Source organism: Salvelinus sp. IW2-2015, linkage group LG16, assembly GCF_002910315.2.
Source record: "Salvelinus sp. IW2-2015 linkage group LG16, ASM291031v2, whole genome shotgun sequence".
NCBI lineage: Eukaryota > Metazoa > Chordata > Actinopteri > Salmoniformes > Salmonidae > Salvelinus > Salvelinus sp. IW2-2015.
This window is the reverse complement of record NC_036856.1, coordinates 26,729,206-26,746,579: the sequence shown is the minus strand read 5'-3', so window position 1 is coordinate 26,746,579 and position 17,374 is coordinate 26,729,206. Positions and strand designations below refer to the sequence as shown.

The following is a 17,374-nucleotide window of genomic DNA, read 5'->3' as shown; positions in this document are numbered from 1 at the left end:
TGCTGAAGAGAGTAAAAATCATCCGTCCTCAGTTGCAACACTCACTACCGAGATCCAAACTGCCTCTGGAAGCAACGTCAGCAAAATAAATGTTAGTCGGGAGCTTCATGAATTGGGTTTCCATGGCCAAGATCGCCAAGCGTCAGCTGGAGTGGTGTAAAGCTCTCCGACATTGGACGAAATGTGTTCTCTGGAGTGATGAATCACGCTTCAGCATCTGGCAGTCCGATGGACAAATCTGGGTTTGGCAMATTACAGGAGAACACTACCTGCCACAGTGCCAACTGTAAAGTTTGGTGGAGGACAAATAGTCMGTGGCTGTGAAATTCTAGACAATTATGTGCTTCCAACATAGTGGCAAAAGTTTGGGGAAGGCCCTTTCCTGTTTAAGCATGTCAATGCCCCGTGCACAAAGCGAGGTCCATACAGAAGTGGTTTGTCGAGATTGGTGTAGAAGAACTTGACTGGCCTGCAGAGCCCTGACCTCAACGCAATCGAACACCTTTGGGATGAATTGGAACACCAACTGCAAGCCAGGCCTAACCGGCCAACATCAGTGACCAACCTCACTAATMCTCTTTCGMCTGAGTGGAAGCAAGTCCCTGCAGCAATGTTCCAACATCTAGTGGAAAGCATTCCCAGAAGAATGGAGGCTGTTATAGCAGAAAAGGGGGGAACCAACTCCATGAACCAATGCCCATGATTTTGGAATGAGATGTTCGACGAGCAGGTGTCCACATACTTTTGGTCATGTAGTGTATACTGTATATGAAATAGAAAAACATAGTAATCTAAAATAGATGTTTATACATATGAATCACTTTATTAAGGGAATGATTAGAGAAATGTGTTGTAGGGCTGATTTTACATGGTAAACATTTCATTAGACATGACACACAGCCAGGCTTCACAATTCCCATCTTAGAGAGCTCTGGCAGGGTTTGGAATGGTACAGTACAGGGGGCTCCTTACAGGCTGCAGGCCTGCAGCTTCTTGTCAGCCTGCTTCAGAGACACCCAGGTGTTGAGCATGGAGGCCCGCAGTTTGGACCACACCAGGTGGTCACTGAGCCCAAAGATCTGAGCTGCAAACTGGGCTGCAGCATCAGGGGAGAGGACTGTGGAGCAGCCAAGACCTTTGGGAGAGAAGCAGTCAGGGTTAGGGTAAACACACAGATTCATTTCCAGGAGAATAACCATACATTACTGTACACACACAGCAAGACAGACCACACGGAGGGATATACTCACCGCTGGGCATGCGAAGGGATGACCAGATGTCCTGTGCCCCCCAGTCAGGGGTGATAGGAGGGCAATTGATGACTGGGTAGGCGGTGTTTCCTGACATCACTGGACCAAGGCCATTGCTTCTGCCCGCCACAGCCACAAACACAGTCGGTACTCCGTCTCCTGGGAAAATACTGCACATTAGCCCATCCATACAGAAGAGTAAAATGTATAATGTTTTATATTAYATAGGCATTATTTTAGCCAGTATACTGCACAGTTACTCTACATACCGAGCCATTATTCAAAATGTATGTACCACATAATCTTCCACTTTCAATAACCATAAGCAGGCAACGGCTTGTACAATCTATGTAGAGGGGTAGCTATGTTCTTTTTTGTCCACCCACACCAAACGCAATCAGGACACGCAGGTTGAAATATCAAAACCAACTCAGAACCAATTATATTCATTTGGGGACAGGTCAAAAGACATTAAACATTTACGGCAATTTAGCTAGCTGCTGCTGCTAGCTAATTTGTCCTATTTAGATAAGCTAGCTAATTTGTCCTGGGATATTGTTATTTGACCTGAAATGCACAAAGTTCTCTACTCTGACAACAGATAAAATGGTCAACTGAATTCATTTCTCATCATCTCCCCTCCTTACTTCAGGCTTCTTTTTCTTCTTTGGACTTTATATGGCGATTGGCAACCAACTTTAATAAGGTGCATTACCACAACCGACCTCAGTTAATCTTTCAATCACCCACGTGTCTATATGCTACTAAAATCCAATGAGGAGATGGGAGAAGCAGGACTTGAAGCACATTGAGCGTCACAAATAGAACTAACTTCTATTTTAGCGCCTGGCAATGCAAATGCTCGTTGGCGCGCGCAAGCAGTGTGTGTGCAATGATTGAATATCATGTATGTTTACATTTATTTTGCAACGCTCGCACATGCAACACAAGCGGTATGGTCAGCATGTTAGGGGTTGCCAGTAAGGTTAGGGCTATAATGCTGAGCTCAGCCCACCTTCGTATTCAGCTTTGATGCGAAGAGTCTCGTCTGGTCCTTTGTGTGCAGAGGTGACTCGGAGAACACAGTGGATTCCGTAGGAGCCACAGGCCTTCCTGATCTTCTCACAGTGGGCTAGGTCAGAGGTGGAGCCCATCAGAACCACCACTCTGCCACAGGCCTTGGGCTCCAGCAGAAGCTAGGGACACACACAGACACCCCATCAGTCTCTACTGAATGCCAGACCTAAACTATTTCACTATGGGCTGTACTTGTATCATGTCTCTGTGTGCGTCATGTGACAGATTAAAACAAACTGGGTTAAATTGACAGAGGTTGTATGCAAATCTGAGATTACTCGGGTTGATCAAAGACTGGTCACAAAAAGGTTGAGCTATTTTAAATGCTGGGATTCACGTGAGAATCCCATYATGTCTAGGTTATAACACTGGAATGGACCTCAYTTWAACAMWKAKMTMWKTGTTWAARTATCTGGGCCCAGATTCACAAAACCTTCTTAAGAAGAAATMTCTTACCCGCCATTTTTTCCTTAACTATAGATTTAAGTTACTATTCTTCAAAAAGGTTCTTATGTATTTACATTTCACCTTAATCTAATTTCTTAAGCGAAAAGTTATTGAAAATACAGTTATTGGAAATGTTAATTCCAAGAWAGCTAAACCCTCGTCTTAAACTCAGGGCAGTGAGATAAAAAGCTCATGAAAGCAATTGTTTAATTCACAAACTGAATGAAAGTTTCAGTATTGATTATTTTAAACCCAAGAACATGTTTTAGAACAGTAATCTCAGTAAGAAATAAGATAACATGATTGCCATTGCTAGCTAAAATAATTGCATAGCAACACACATCTTAAAGACATTTAAGAAGTTRGTATGAAAATCATTAATTCTTAWAATATTGTTGAGGAATTGCACTTACGAAGTTCTTATTTTTTCTTCTTCTTAAAGAACCTTAAAGTTTTTGCGTAAGAAGTGTTTTGTAAATCTGGGCCCTGATCCTCTATCATTATGGTATGTTGATTCAAAACAAACTAGTGGCTGTTGTCCTGATAAGAGATACAGCTAGTCAGCTCCTGTTATTTTAGGCTAAAGGGCACCGGACTAGTGGGATACACAAAGCTAGCCTACCTTCACTCTTTCAGAGACCCACTCAAAGTTTTTCTTCACCATCTGCATAGCCTCAGGAGTCACCTCCTTCAGGTCCCGGTACACCTGCAGAGAAYAGGACACAGGTTTATACTACAGCTAACATGGTGTAACTCAAAATCTGAGGTGGTTAAATTATGMCAACATTAGCATTTTTCCATAAAGAGAAGGCAGGATAGCAGCATTGGACAGAGCTATGCAGCAGACCATCTCACCTGTTTGTCTTTCTGCTGACTCCGATCTCCCGCAGGCCACAGCCTCCAGGAATCATTGTCAATCACGTCAGCAAGCACAATCTCTTTGGTGCGCACATTCACACCAAACTCAATCTGTCAAACAGTCAGAGAAATGCATGTTAACGGGAAGACATTCAATTCAAAACTTCCAGAACTAACTAAGAGCAAAACAATGGTGCACTTCATTACCTCCCCATACCATCTGAGGGTGGTGCTGAGCCACATACCTTCATGTCCACCAGTGTGCAGTTCTGGGTGGCCCAGGCCCTCTCCAGAACCTCAAAGATGGCAACAGTGCTGCGGTTCATGATGTCCACCTCACAGCGGCCGATGTTGAGCCCAGCCAGAGAGAACTTAGTCTCCAGCAGCTGCTCCTCCGACCACTGAGGGTCATTGTTGGCATCATCCTAAGACAAACAAATAGTGACCAAGATTTCAGATAATGTAAACTGTAGAACACGGCAATATTTGTATGAAGGCTGATGATGGACGAAGCACCTAACTTGAAATGTTTTCACTTGAGCGGAAAATGAATGTGTGCAAATTAAGCAGYGAGATTGGATTAGCAGAGAGACTTTCTGATAATTTCTCTGCTGGGCATGATTGGACAGATACAAATACACACAAACACCTTGAAGAACATCTCCATTTTCAGAGGGGAGAACCMGTAGCCCTCCTTGACGCCTGGGTTCCTCTTCAGGAAGGATCCAGTAGCCACCCGCCGACAGACCCACTCGATGGGGATCATCTCACAGTGGGCCGCCACAAACGCAGTCTCCGACTGCTGCCTTACAAAGGCTGTCTTGATGCCTGAGGTATAAAAAGAACACCACGAGGACTTATTCAGCCATTGGTGAATAAACAGCACCACTACTACAGCTGTGAAGGAAGCCAATTATCAGTCAATCAGGGAAGCCATTGTCTTAGATGAAGGGGAGGAAAGGGGGCTGGGGTGTGTCACGTTCTGTTTGATTGCATGTTCCGAATCAAGGAATTAATTTCCATAGTTTAGCTTACATCATGAGGGACACATTGAATGCAATTACCCCCCTTTCTTTTTAAATTGTTGTGATATGGAGAGTCATTTCTGAACAGGAAGTGTTTAATAATGGACTACTGTGATCTCAAGTTCAAAATACAGGAATGCAACATGACCTGGATACCCAGGACAGCTAGCTGCCCACTGTGGTCAGTTACAGACAGAACACTCACTAATCATAGCTGTTTGTTTGCATTCTAGCCTGTGGACAAARGCATTCCTGAACGTTGGCACACTTTACTGACCCAGACAATATATATTTCTCACATTACCATAAAGCTTTAAAATTGATTACAGAATGTTATGAATATATGGAGGGCACATCTAAACTAGTTATCACACTCACCGACACAACCWAACTAATCATTAGCATTAACGAACTACAATCATGAATGATAATTGAAAACACTGTAGCCTGAAGACTCACCCGCTTCCTGCAGTAGCTTGAAAACACAGCTCGTGGTTCTGTTTGCTATCGCGGCCTTGCCCTCCATCTGGTCCTTCCTCACCGCATTCCCGGCCGTGATTTGGTCCTTGGACTGGACCAGAACATGGCCTGGCTCATCCACGAGCTCGAATATCTGCTTGGTCTTTCCCTCATTTAGTTTCTGTCCAAGTTTCAGCACTTTAACAGAAAGCAGAAAAACATCAGTACGAAATCGACGCTGAAACACTTATTTACGGGAAACACGGGTTTACAGTGGACATCCAATTATATTGTCACTCCGACTATCAATCTGACTTGATGCTGTTTGCAACTGAAAAAAAATGTTGTACAAGTTTTATTTTACATGAAACCATACCTGATGCAGGTGCCATGTTGGTAGATAATCTGGAAACCTGAAAAATAAAGCAAGTAAAGTTAAATGAAATCAACAGTGTGGGAAATGTACACCAAAAATATCTTACTTTCATCTATAATTCTCGCCACTTTACCTGCAACTCGTGGATTCAGCGCAGAAAGAGAAATGTGCTGCAGGAGTCACGACTGATTTTCTGAATCCAGAAAAGCCAACTACAATTTAGTATCGATTCGGGAATAACCAATTATAGTAATGTAGGCCTCACCACGTGGGGAAAACTTTTTTCCGCTGCTCACCCCAACATATCAGATCATCCRAAACACGGACATAGTTGTAAAATAAGTGTCTTTGAATTTTTACTTAGTATCTATTGAATACTTTCAAATAAACCTAATAACTTTATCACCAAAAAACATAGGGTGAATGACTGCATATCGGTTCTCAGTCAAAGTCCTAATCGATATGAGTTTGTATTACTTTCGCAATTTGACACGGAGTACTCCGTCTGTTGTCAGGGGATGTCAATGAAGTTCCCCATTTTGTATCCCTGTAGGTTGAGCCCGTTCGTGTAGCCGTAGCTCTGTTGTCAACACGTGTCCAGTGTTTGAGCGTGGAGATACACGCTGTGTGAAGTAGACAAGCACCGGAGGCGCAGGAATTTAAGAATGAGCGAGTTCGAAGAATCTGGCATCGGAGAAGAGTGCGGCGTTTTCGGCTGTGTTGCAGCAGGAGAATGGCCAACACAACTAGAAGTTGCCCAAGTGTTAACTTTGGGACTTGTAGCGCTACAACATAGGTGKGTTGATGTTTTCTAGCGAGCACTTTTGTATAGCCATCCGCTAATTACAAATTCCCACTATCTTGCCCATAATTGATTAGCCACACTGCTATAATGGTTAAAACTTTCATCACTTTAAAAAATGCATTGTAGTGGGCAATGTCTCAAAACAACGTGGTGTGACGTCAACGTTCCACATTGCTTTGCAACTTTGTACATTGTGTTACATTGTTTCCCGTTAAAGTATGGCGATCTCTGGACTTCCTTGGAGTCCAGACTGCTACATTTTTCCAATGCAGACTCCACTCAATATCTTTCGGGAAAGGTATTGTGTGCCACAACTTTCAGACGACTCCTATTGTATACAACAGTCAACTGGTTACAATGATGTTAACATCATTTGTAACATTCGGACGTGATTAGGCCTACCTGTTTTTGTCGGACAGAGGCTGCCATTGAGTAGACTGAGTTGATCTCTATAATGGGAATGTATTGGTCCTCCTCCAATTTGCACTGGAAAGCAATACTCTCAGCACAGCTGCTCCCAGTATCATTTTTCTTCACAATTCTACAGGTATCTAAAGAAAACAAGGATTAAAGAGGGCTAATACATCAGAGATTGAGTTGAGGGGTGAAATGCCTTCATCATTGATTCATCGATCACTTTTGTGTAGAAGTCTGATTCTTGACCTTGGTCCTCTCAAGTTGATTGTGCTGATGTGTTCTGAGAAAACATTTCAAAATGTATACTAAAGAATGTGCAGATTGCAATCTTATTGTTCTGCGTTTTGAGCACATGGATACACAGAATTCAAATTGCAGTTTTGGAAAGAAGGCTAGTGTTTTTGCACATTCTCAGCAGTTTTCGGACTCCTCTCACCAGCCCACTCTCCCATGATTAGATTAGGAGTCTTATTGGTAAGTCACAGGACTGACTCACACAGTCACACCGTCCATCATTAGTCTGTTACTGAGCCTTTGGTCTCGAGTGAATTTTAAAATGAGATGAGACATAATTGTGGATGGAGGAGGTACAATTTCAAACCTTGAATCAACGCTTTCCTTTTCAGTCCTCTTTTTGCAGTCAGATCCTGTCTTTTATCGGTATCAGAATTGTCTGGAAGAGACATAGAGGCATGCAACATCACTGTTAATGCACAATTTCATAACTTATTTTCCTCAACCAGGTTCTACTGGCTCCAACTACCAGCATTGGGGCCGATGGGGTTTATTTTTTAATGTTATAGTTTAGGTTGTTATAGGCAACAAAATATGTGGGATATGTCTGAAGATTGCTTGCGTTGGAGTGTCTGCTATTTTTTTAATATAGTCACCACAAAACTACAGCTATGAAGGAAGCCAATTATCAGTCAATCGGGGAAGCCATTGTCTTAGATGAAAGGGTGTTGTGTTGGGTCACGTTCTGTTTGATTAATAGAAGCATGTTCCGAGTCACAAGGAATTCATTTCCACGGTTTAGCTTACATCATGAGGGACACATTGGATGTAGTTACCCCCATTTCTTTTTAAATTGTTGTGATATAGAGAGTCATTTCTGAACAGGGAGTGTTTAATAATGGACTACTGTGATCTCAAGMTCAAAATACAGGAATGCAACATGACCTGGATACCCAGGACAGCTAGCTGCCCACTGTGGTCAGTTACAGACAGAACACTCACTAATCATAGCTGTTTGTTTGCATTCTAGCCTGTGGACAAATGCATTTAGTGGTGACTTTTATATAGTCACCACTAAATGATTTGGAGTGACCTTAGGTTGATCTACAAAGGAGTCACTTTCTTACCTGTGTGTGTTTGTTTGTCCTCATTCTTTGGGATAACCTCATAGCTTTGAGCTGTGTAAGAGTTAACTGGAGAAGTCATGGCATCTGTGTCATTCTCATACCCCATCATGGCCCCAGTCAAAATGGCGCCAGCCTCTGCTTGTTCCTCATATCCCATGGCAGGTCCACTATCCGACCTGGTCAAAATGGCATCCACCTCGTCATAGAACCTCATGAGACGGCGTGGGTCTGTGCTGTCAGCCCTGCATCTCTGTAGGGAGCGATACAGGTACTTGAGGTTCTTGTATTTGGTGTGACACTGCTTCCAGTCGCGCTCCACCCCCTGCTGCAGTAGCCGGCAGGAGATCTGCACAAAGATATCCCTCTTCCTGGTGGAGCTCTCCAGCTGCCTGCACACACCCTCCTCAGACCACACCTGGATCAGAGCACGCACCTCCTGGTCACTCCAGTTCCGGCCTGTGTCAGACACCGTTACCACGTGGAACTGCTCGGAGCTAGATTGATCCAATGGTGATAGATGGACTCCTAGGATGGGAGACAGAATGTAGAATAGAGTGAGCATAAGCAATTATGCCAAGCCCATGTACTGCACAGCATTTCAGAAGGCTTCTCTTCTATAGGTTATTTGATTACACATACCTGATTCCCTTTGGTTTTGGTCTGTGTCTTGCTCATAATCGTCACTGTTGTCATCTGAAAGATGCATTGTTCTAGAAATGTTAAAAGTAGGTCTAAGCAATGTATTCATTCAGTATCTCATCACCATCTGTAAACTTGGAGTATTATTATTTTTGTTAAAATCTCACCATCGTCTATTTCAATAACCAGGTCTCCTTCAGGTTCTTTAGACTGTGTCTTGCCTTCCAGAGGGCCCAGCCTCCCAGCTCCCTGGTCCCCTTCAGGTCCTCTTCGCATATCCTGGTCCCCATCAAATCCCCTGTCCAGCACTATGGCCTCTACCTCATCAAAGAACTTCATGTACCTTCCTGGGCCACTTCCACTGCTGCCTGCAGCGTCATGGGCGCTCTTGGCTGTCTTGTACTCATACTTGAGGTTCTTGTATTTAGTGCGGCATTGTTTCCAGTTGCGCACCACTCCGAAGCCCCTCTGCATGCAGCGGGCCATCTCCTGGAAGATGGCCTTGTTGCGTAGTGTTCCTTTGAGGCGTTGGCGGATGTGGCGGTCAGACCAGACACAAAGCAGAGCTCGCACCTCCTCATCTGTCCAATGGCGACCCCCCTCAGGGCCCACGTATTGGGCATAAGGGAGAGCCTCGCGAAGAATCTGACACAGGCCTCCTAAACAAACACACACATACATTTTTAAAGGAATGTCAATCAGTGGATCCATTTTTGATATTGTCTGTTACTGATACTCTGGTTTATTTAGATTCAGTGTAACCATTTTTCTAGGCTAATGGTATGTGACTCCAGTTATGTCTGAGTCAACATTTTTGTCATGAAGCGGCCTCTAATCTAAATGAGGGATACCTCAAAGATTATGCTAATTAGACTACTGCTGTGTATACTAAACATCTTCCGATTTTATTCTATTGTAAATTAGTCTATAAAAGTCCAGTGTGTCAGCATTATAATATTTTTTCTGAACCAGTACCCTGTTCCAGTTACCTTCCTGTATTATGACTGAGGAAGAGTGAGCCTCTTTCTCACTGGTCAGATCCTCCTTTTCCTCCCAGTCACTTTGGTTCATTTGGGTGTCCATCACGGCTGCTTCCCCCTGGCTGTAGTTGGTGGATGTGCCTGGCTGTTCAGCCTTCCTGTCCTGCAGTCCCAGCCTCCTGCACTGGGCATGGCACTCCCTCCAGCCACGCAGCACGCTCAGCCCTTTCAGCTGCTCTGAGATGCATTCAAATGTGGCTCTACTGCATACACCTGAATGCTGAGCTGCTCCCAGCTCCCCCCACACTGACAGAAGAGCCAGCACCTCCGCTTCCCTCCACTGCCCTGCTGCACCTGTCTCCTCCACCTCTAGAATCTCCTCGTCTTCACCTCCTCTTTGTCTCCCTGCTCCTTTCTCCATGTTTGAGCTGACCTGGAAACGCTTCTTTCTCTCCCAGCCCCCCTTCCTCTGGTGCCTGGTTCCCAAGGCAACCAGGCGGTTAAGCCGAGAGGAACGCCCACCGAATCAAAGCAGCCTCACTACTGGCTTAAGCTGTGTGGTGTGGGGGAGGGACGGATGGACTGTAATCCGAGAAGCAGCTTGGCAAATTGGCTGAGGCTGCAGTGCAAGGCCACTCCATATAAGGCAACTCCACTGCAGATACACATAGCCCATCATTTTCCCTGTTCTAAAACACTTGTCCTTTACCAAACCGGTTAAGTCTGCCCTAAGACAGTATACATACAGAAAGCTAGCCTCAAACATGTTGCATCAAGCAAATTGTCTGAAGACTAGAACCTAAATGTTATTCAAGCAATTTATTTGTCTTTGTTTATTTAGGGGTCAGGAAAGTGCTGGAATCGTCACAAGTAATGGAGTCAACCCACCAACGTACAACACCCTCAAGGTAAAAATGTGTGACAAACAGAACCATTCAGTACGAAAACATGAACGAGAAACATGGCTATAATCACACTCATTCCAGATAATGATGATTACTCAACATCCTTTCAGTGTCCTCAAACTAAGCACAATACCACCACCTTTCCCCCAAAACACATTAACACGTCAACTAAAGTCTCAGACGGGGAGGGAACCTGCTGTACAGAAATAAGACAACAGTTATGTCATCACGTTAAAGCTTTACTAATCACATTTTGGCTACAATTTGTATTTATTTTTATGAATGCACAAGATCTTAGGAGTCAATGTTCAGTATGTGTGTCCAAGATGTCTGCATGTGTTATTGTTCTGATTTGGTATGCCGCTTCCCTTCACAGGGGATGGGGTTAGTGAACAATGCCTTTCCACCTGAGGACCTTCTGAAGCTGCGCTATGGTAACCTGGGCATCGGCCACACACGCTACTCCACCACGGGCATCTCTGAGCTGCAGAACTGCCAGCCCTTTGTGGTGGACACACTGCACGGCAAGATAGCTGTGGCACACAACGGGGAGCTGGTCAATGCAGCCGCACTGCGTAAAAAGGTGGGCCATGCTGTCATATGCAATGACTGTGTGTGCATTTGTTTATATTGTAGTTGATTATTGTGTATTTGTGTATAAGCATACATAACTGTGTGTGTATGGCAGGTGATGCGTCACGGCGTGGGTCTCTCCACCAGCTCAGACAGTGAGCTCATCACCCAGCTGCTGGCTCTGACTCCGCCCATGGAGGAACTGGATGCCCCTGACTGGGTGGCCAGGTCCATTCTATGGCCTTCTAATCCATTCCAATAATATCCCATTTATTTTACCCCCTGTGAAGATCATCATCTTGATTGATTGTTTATTCTCTCTATTGCAGGATAAAGAACCTGATGCATGAGACCCCTACATCCTACTCACTGCTGGTGATGTACACAGATGTGATCTATGCTATCCGTGACCCGTACGGAAACAGACCGCTCAGCATCGGACGCCTCGTCCCCATTTCCAAACTCCACACTGCAGGTGTTTTTGGTCCTTCCTTAGCGCTGCATGGTATTTGTGTATCTTTGTCATGTGTATTTTCGATTTAACTAATCTACACGCAGAGTTACTAATCTATGTAAAATTAGTCAAATATATTGGCATACTTGCACTTTATAATGGAGTGCAATGGTGCAGAATGATCTGTTTTTCTCTTTTCTAAACTGGTTGAATGGCTATTTTTACCCAGTAGGGACTTGCAACTTACCACAGGTAAGATAAATTACACATAAATTAGAATCACTTGCCTCCAACCAAATTATGATTCTGGCATTTTTTTGATTTGGTGGAATAACCCTGATATTTTTTTTACCCCCTTTTTCTCCCCAATTTTCATGGTGTCCAATTGTTAGTAGTTACTGTCAGGTCTCATCGCTACAACTCCCGCACGGACTCGGGAGAGGCGAAGGTCGAGAGCCACGCGTCCTCCGAAACACAACCCAACCAAGCCGCACTGCTTTTTAACACAATGTGTGTTAACACCAATGTGTCGGAGGAAACACTGTACACCTAGCGACCTGGTCAGCGTGCAGGAGTCGCTAGTGCACGATGAGACAAGGATATCCCTGCCGGCCAAACCCTCCCTAACCCGGACGACGCTAGGCCAATTGTGCGCCGCCCCATGGGCCTCCCGGTCGCGGCCGGCTGCGACAGAGCCTGGGCTCAAACCCAGCCACCCGGGAGGCCCCATAACCCTGATTTTCAATCACAGCTTTCATGCGTCTTAGCATGCCCTCAACAGTCTTTCACATTGATGTTTGGTGACTTTATGCCACGCCTGGCGCAAAAATTCAAGCAGCTCGGCTTTGATGGCTTGTGACCATCCGTCTTCCTCTTGATCACATTCCAGAGGTTTTCAATGGGGTTCAGGTCTGGAGGTTGGGCTGGCCATGACAGGGTCTTGATCTGGTGGTCCTCCATCCACACCTTGATTGACCTGGCTGTGTGGCTTGGAGCACTGTCCTGCTGGAAGCATTTTCCTGCTGGAAAAACCTATGTTAATTGAAATGCATTCCAACCTCTTGAAGCTGGTTGAGAGAATGCCAAGAGTGTGCAAAGCTGTCATCAAGGCAAAGGGTGGCTACTTTGAAGAATCTCATGTGAAATGTTTTTATTTGTTTAACACTTTTTTTTGGTTACTATATGATTCCATATGTGTTATTTCATAGTTTTGATGTCTTCACTAATATTCTACAATATAGAATATAGTAAAAATAAAGAAAAACCCTTGAATGGGTAGGTGTGTCCAAACTTTTGGCTGGTACTGTATATATAATTGAGAGGATGGATGATTGACAAGGCCATATTGTGTCCTCTGTCAGGTGCTGGCGAGGGAGACACAGAGGGCTGGGTGGTGTCATCAGAGTCCTGCAGCTTCCAGTCAATCGGTGCCAAGTGAGCTCTCATCACCAGTGACCAACCTCTTATTGCCATGGCAACATGTGGTCCTGTGGCTCACAAGCTTCTCTCTCTCTCTGTCTGTTCCTTAGATACTACAGAGAGGTGATGCCTGGAGAGATAGTCCAGATCTCCAAACACGGTGTGAAGTCCCTAAGCATCGTCCCTCGCCCCGAGGGAGACCTCCCTGCCTTTTGCATCTTTGAATATGTTTACTTTGCCAGACCAGACTCCATATTTGAAGGTAGGCATAGATAGTAGTTGTCCTGGCTAATAACACAAAAACGTTTTAAGTTGTGAGAGTAGTAAATAGTTTGGCTGGGAGGTTACAGCACATTACTTGCTTTTTAGCTGATGCCAGAGTAGCTATAGTTTCCTCAGTGTTTCCACCTGGTGTTGCAGGTCAGATGGTGTACACAGTCAGGCAGCGCTGTGGACGGCAACTAGCCATTGAGGCCCCTACAGAGGCAGACGTGGTCAGCACTGTGCCTGAGTCTGCTACTCCTGCTGCACTGGGATACGCGGAACAGGTGAGTCGTGGAACCTATTGAATGTTGATAGCAATAGGGTGCATATTCTGACTCATGCATATTCATACAATATTCTAGGCTTCAGTTTGTACTCTTCTGTTCCATCTCTGCAGTCGGGACTGCCGTACGTAGAGGTTCTGTGTAAGAATCGCTATGTTGGGAGGACATTTATTCAACCAAACACACGCCTCAGGCAGTTGGGGGTGGCCAAGAAGTTTGGTGCGCTGACAGACAACTTTGCAGGCAAGCGGGTGGTGCTTGTTGATGATTCCATCGTCAGGGGCAACACCATCGCCCCCATAATCAAGCTGTTGAAGGAAGCAGGAGCCACAGAGGTGAGTGGCCCAGAGCTGTATTATTATCAGTCCTCCTCTTAATATCAATTATACTGCATGTTAGGCTCTCTCCTGTTTATAATGGTTGATTACTCAAGTTTCAGTAAAGTTTTATTAGTCGTATGTATGTGATACGCATGGTATACATCGTCCAATGAAATGCTTACTTGCAGGTTCCTTCTCGACAATGAAAGACTACATCGGGTCTCACATTGTCTGTAATGACCACTCATTTTGGTTGCTGACCTCCCCTCCCATAGGTCCACATCCGCGTTGCCTCCCCACCCATCAGGTTCCCCTGCTACATGGGCATCAACATCCCCACAAAAGAGGAGCTCATTGCTAACAGGCCAGAGTTTAAGGACATTGCTGGCTATATTGGTGAGATTTGGAATACTTATTATTCGATGTACTTATTATTCGACGTGTGTGGTCCAGATTTTAAAACGGTGATGTTGTTCTGTAATGTAGGTGCCACCAGCGTGCAGTATCTGTCAGTGGAGGGCCTGGTGTCAGCGGTGCAGGGGGGAATCCCCACCCTCCAGAAGGATGAGCGGATCAGCACCAACACCAAGGCCAGCAGGATAGTGGGCCACTGCACCGCCTGCCTCACAGGCAAATACCCTGTGGAACTGGAGTGGTGACCGCTGACCGCTGACCCCAACCTCTATCTTGACCACACTACTGCTGTTATTGTACTTAACCTAATGTCTAAAGTGTGAACCTTAACCCTACTCTAACCAAGGAAGTGCCTCTTGGAGCCTACTTGGTCACAGTATGGGTGCCTGGGGCACGGCCTCACCTTGACAAGTAAACACAGAATTGCTGTAGCTACTAAATTGTTCCTGAAAGCTGTTACTGTTTGAGTGGTGCCTGGCCTGCTTTGGTCTGAAACCTTTGGGCTTCCACTCTGGCAACACAATAACCTTATGCACGTCAATGTATTACATTTCAACCCAGCCTGTTCATTCCACATAATATTCCATTGTTATTCAAAACTAGCATTCTGACCCCTTTCTCTCATTGGAGAGATTAGTTACAAGTGGCCTTATCCAGCTGTAAGACGCACAACTTAAAACCAAAAAAATTGTGAAAACAACTTGCTTCCATTTAATTTAGCCTAAAACCTCTACTAAATAGACCTGCAACTGTATTTTTGCTTATATSCTGTATACAAAGTGGTTGAATCCTGTTTCCCTACTTTCAGACTAATCACTGTCCCTCCCTTAAAGTGCATACTACACTGAACAAATATAAATGCAACAATTTCAAATATTTTACCGAGTTAGAGTTCATAAGGAAATCCTCAATTGGAATAAAATCATTAGGCCCTAATCTATGGATTTCACATGACTGGGAATACAGATATGAATCTGTTGGTCACAGATACCTATCCTTTGCATKGAGTTGATCAGGCTGTTTTTTGAGGCCTGGGGAATGTTGTCCCACTCATTAATGACTGCAAAGTTGATGGAAATTGACGGGAACACGCCGTCGTACACGTCGATCCAGAGTATCRCAAACATGCTCAATGGGTGACTTGTCTGGTTGTGTACAGATCCTTGCGACATTGGACTGTGCATTATCATGCTGAAACATGAGTTGATGGCAGCGGATGAATGGCACAATGGGCATCGGGATCTCATTCAAATTGCCATCGATAAAATGCAATCATGTTCGTTTCCAGTAGCTTATGCCTACCCATACCATAACCCCAACCATGGGGAACTTTGTTCACAACGTTGACATCTGCAAACCGTTCGCCCATCTGCCCGGTACATTTGAAACCAGGATTCATCCGTGAAGAGCACACTTCTCCAGCATACCAGTGGCCATTGAAAGTGAGGATTTTCCCACGGAAGCCAGTTACGATGCCGAACTGCAGTCACGTCAAGACCCTGGTCAGGACGCGCATGCAGATGAGCTTCCCTGAAATGGTTTCTGACCGTTTGTGAGGAAGTTTTTCAGTTGTGCAAACCCAGTTACATCAGCTGTCCTGGAGGCTCATCTCAGACCATCCTGCAGGTGAAGAAGCCGGATGTGGAGGTCCTGGGCTGGCATGGTTACACGTGGTCTGCAGTTGGACGTACTGCCAAATTCTCTAAACCGCTGGAGGCAGCTTACGGTAGAGAAATTAACATTCCATTTTTGGGATCTTTTATTTCACCTCATAAAACATGGGAACAACACTTTATATGTTGCATTTATATTTTTGTTCCATGTAGATTGAAAGACTTTGAACATTTAATTAGTTCATTGTGCTTTCATTTTCCCCATTGTGATAAACATGTAAGAAAAAAAGCAATTAATGAATATAAAATACTTTTTTGAAAACCTTGTATAAAGAAAAATACAATGAGTCATTCAGTATTTATTATGCACTCAGTTATGAAACACCCCCATGGCAGTAATAGCATCTATAGGAAATTCAATATATATACAGTACCAAACGTTTGGTACCACTCATTCCTGGGTTTTTATTTGTACTATTTTCTACAATTGGAGAATAGTGAAGATATCCAAACTATGAAATAACACATATGGAATCATGTATTAACCAAAAGTGTTAAATAAAAATATTTTATATTAAAGTAGCCACACTTGGCCTTGATGACAGCTTTGCATTCTCTCAACCAGCTTCATGAGGTAGTCACCTGGAATACATTTCAATTAACAGGTGTGCCTTAACTTAATTAGTGTAATTTCTTTCCTTAATGCGTTTGAGCCAGTCAGTTGTGTTGTGAGAAGGGTGGTATACAGAAAATAGCCCTATTTGATAAAAGACCAAGTCCATATTATGGCAAGAACAGCTCAAATAAGCAGAGAAATGACATTCCATCATTACTTTAAGACGTGGTCAGTCAATACAGAAAGAATTAAGAACTTTGAAAGTTTCTTCAAGTGCAGTCGCAAAAACTATCCAGCGCTATGATGAAACTGTCTCTCCTGAGGACCGCCACAGGAAAGGAAGAACCAGAGTTACCTCTGCTGCAGAGGATAAGTTCATTAGTTATCAGCCTCAGAAATTGCAGCCCAAATAAATGCTTCAGAGTTCAAGTAACAGACATCTCAACTGTTCAGAGTAGACCGCGTGAATCAGGCCTTCATGGTCAAATTGCTGCAAAGTAACCACTACTAATGGACAACAATAAGACACCAATCTGGTTTGCGCTTAGTGGGACTATCATTTGTTTTTCAACGGGACAATGACCTAACACACCTCCAGGGTGTGTAAGGGCTATTTGACCAAGAAGGAGAGTGATGGAGTGCTACATCAGATGACCTGGCCTCCACAATCACCCAACCTCAACCCAATTGAGATGGTTTGGGATGAGTTGAACCGCAGGGTGAAGGAAAAGCAGTCAAGAAGCTCTCAGTACATGTGGGAACTCCTTCAAGACGGTTGGAAAAGCATTCCAGGTGAAGCTGGTTGAGAGAATGCCAAG

The 17,374-nt window shown here is 44.4% G+C and overlaps 2 protein-coding genes across 3 annotated transcripts; one reads left to right on the top strand and one right to left on the bottom strand.

The window, feature by feature from the left end:
• Positions 1–797: 797 nt before the first annotated feature.
• Positions 798–10,140, bottom strand: LOC111975271 (multifunctional protein ADE2). Of its 2 annotated transcripts, XM_024003464.2 has the most exons (15): positions 9,704–10,140; positions 8,882–9,373; positions 8,715–8,768; positions 8,076–8,600; positions 7,316–7,387; positions 6,700–6,848; positions 5,493–5,529; positions 5,117–5,314; positions 4,282–4,460; positions 3,878–4,057; positions 3,630–3,743; positions 3,397–3,480; positions 2,266–2,446; positions 1,251–1,409; positions 798–1,135 (listed from the first exon to the last, which is right to left on the bottom strand). In XM_024003464.2, the coding sequence occupies exons 1-15, from the start codon at positions 10,113–10,115 to the stop codon at positions 969–971; spliced, it is 3,003 nt and encodes a 1,000-aa protein (XP_023859232.1). In that variant the 5' UTR covers positions 10,116–10,140; the 3' UTR covers positions 798–968. The 2 variants fall into 2 exon arrangements, with proteins under 2 accessions (XP_023859232.1, XP_023859233.1); XM_024003465.2 differs by lacking the exons at positions 6,700–6,848; positions 7,316–7,387; positions 8,076–8,600; ... (1 more) ...; positions 8,882–9,373; positions 9,704–10,140 and adding an exon at positions 5,626–6,089.
• LOC111975272 (amidophosphoribosyltransferase) lies at positions 6,137–15,065 on the top strand. Its single transcript, XM_024003466.2, has 11 exons — positions 6,137–6,288; positions 10,536–10,602; positions 10,976–11,182; positions 11,288–11,400; positions 11,502–11,647; positions 12,988–13,060; positions 13,156–13,307; positions 13,466–13,593; positions 13,707–13,928; positions 14,189–14,309; positions 14,400–15,065. The coding sequence occupies exons 1-11, from the start codon at positions 6,158–6,160 to the stop codon at positions 14,570–14,572; spliced, it is 1,533 nt and encodes a 510-aa protein (XP_023859234.1). The 5' UTR covers positions 6,137–6,157; the 3' UTR covers positions 14,573–15,065.
• Positions 15,066–17,374: the final 2,309 nt, after the last annotated feature.

Coding starts and splice junctions, on each gene's coding strand:
- LOC111975272 (XM_024003466.2), top strand. CDS start 6,158: ATGAGCGAGTTCGAAGAATCTGGCATCGGAGAAGAGTGCGGCGTTTTC. Junction 10,603..10,975: donor CAACGTACAACACCCTCAAG/GTAAAAATGTGT, acceptor TTCCCTTCACAG/GGGATGGGGTTAGTGAACAA. Junction 13,929..14,188: donor AGGAAGCAGGAGCCACAGAG/GTGAGTGGCCCA, acceptor CCCCTCCCATAG/GTCCACATCCGCGTTGCCTC.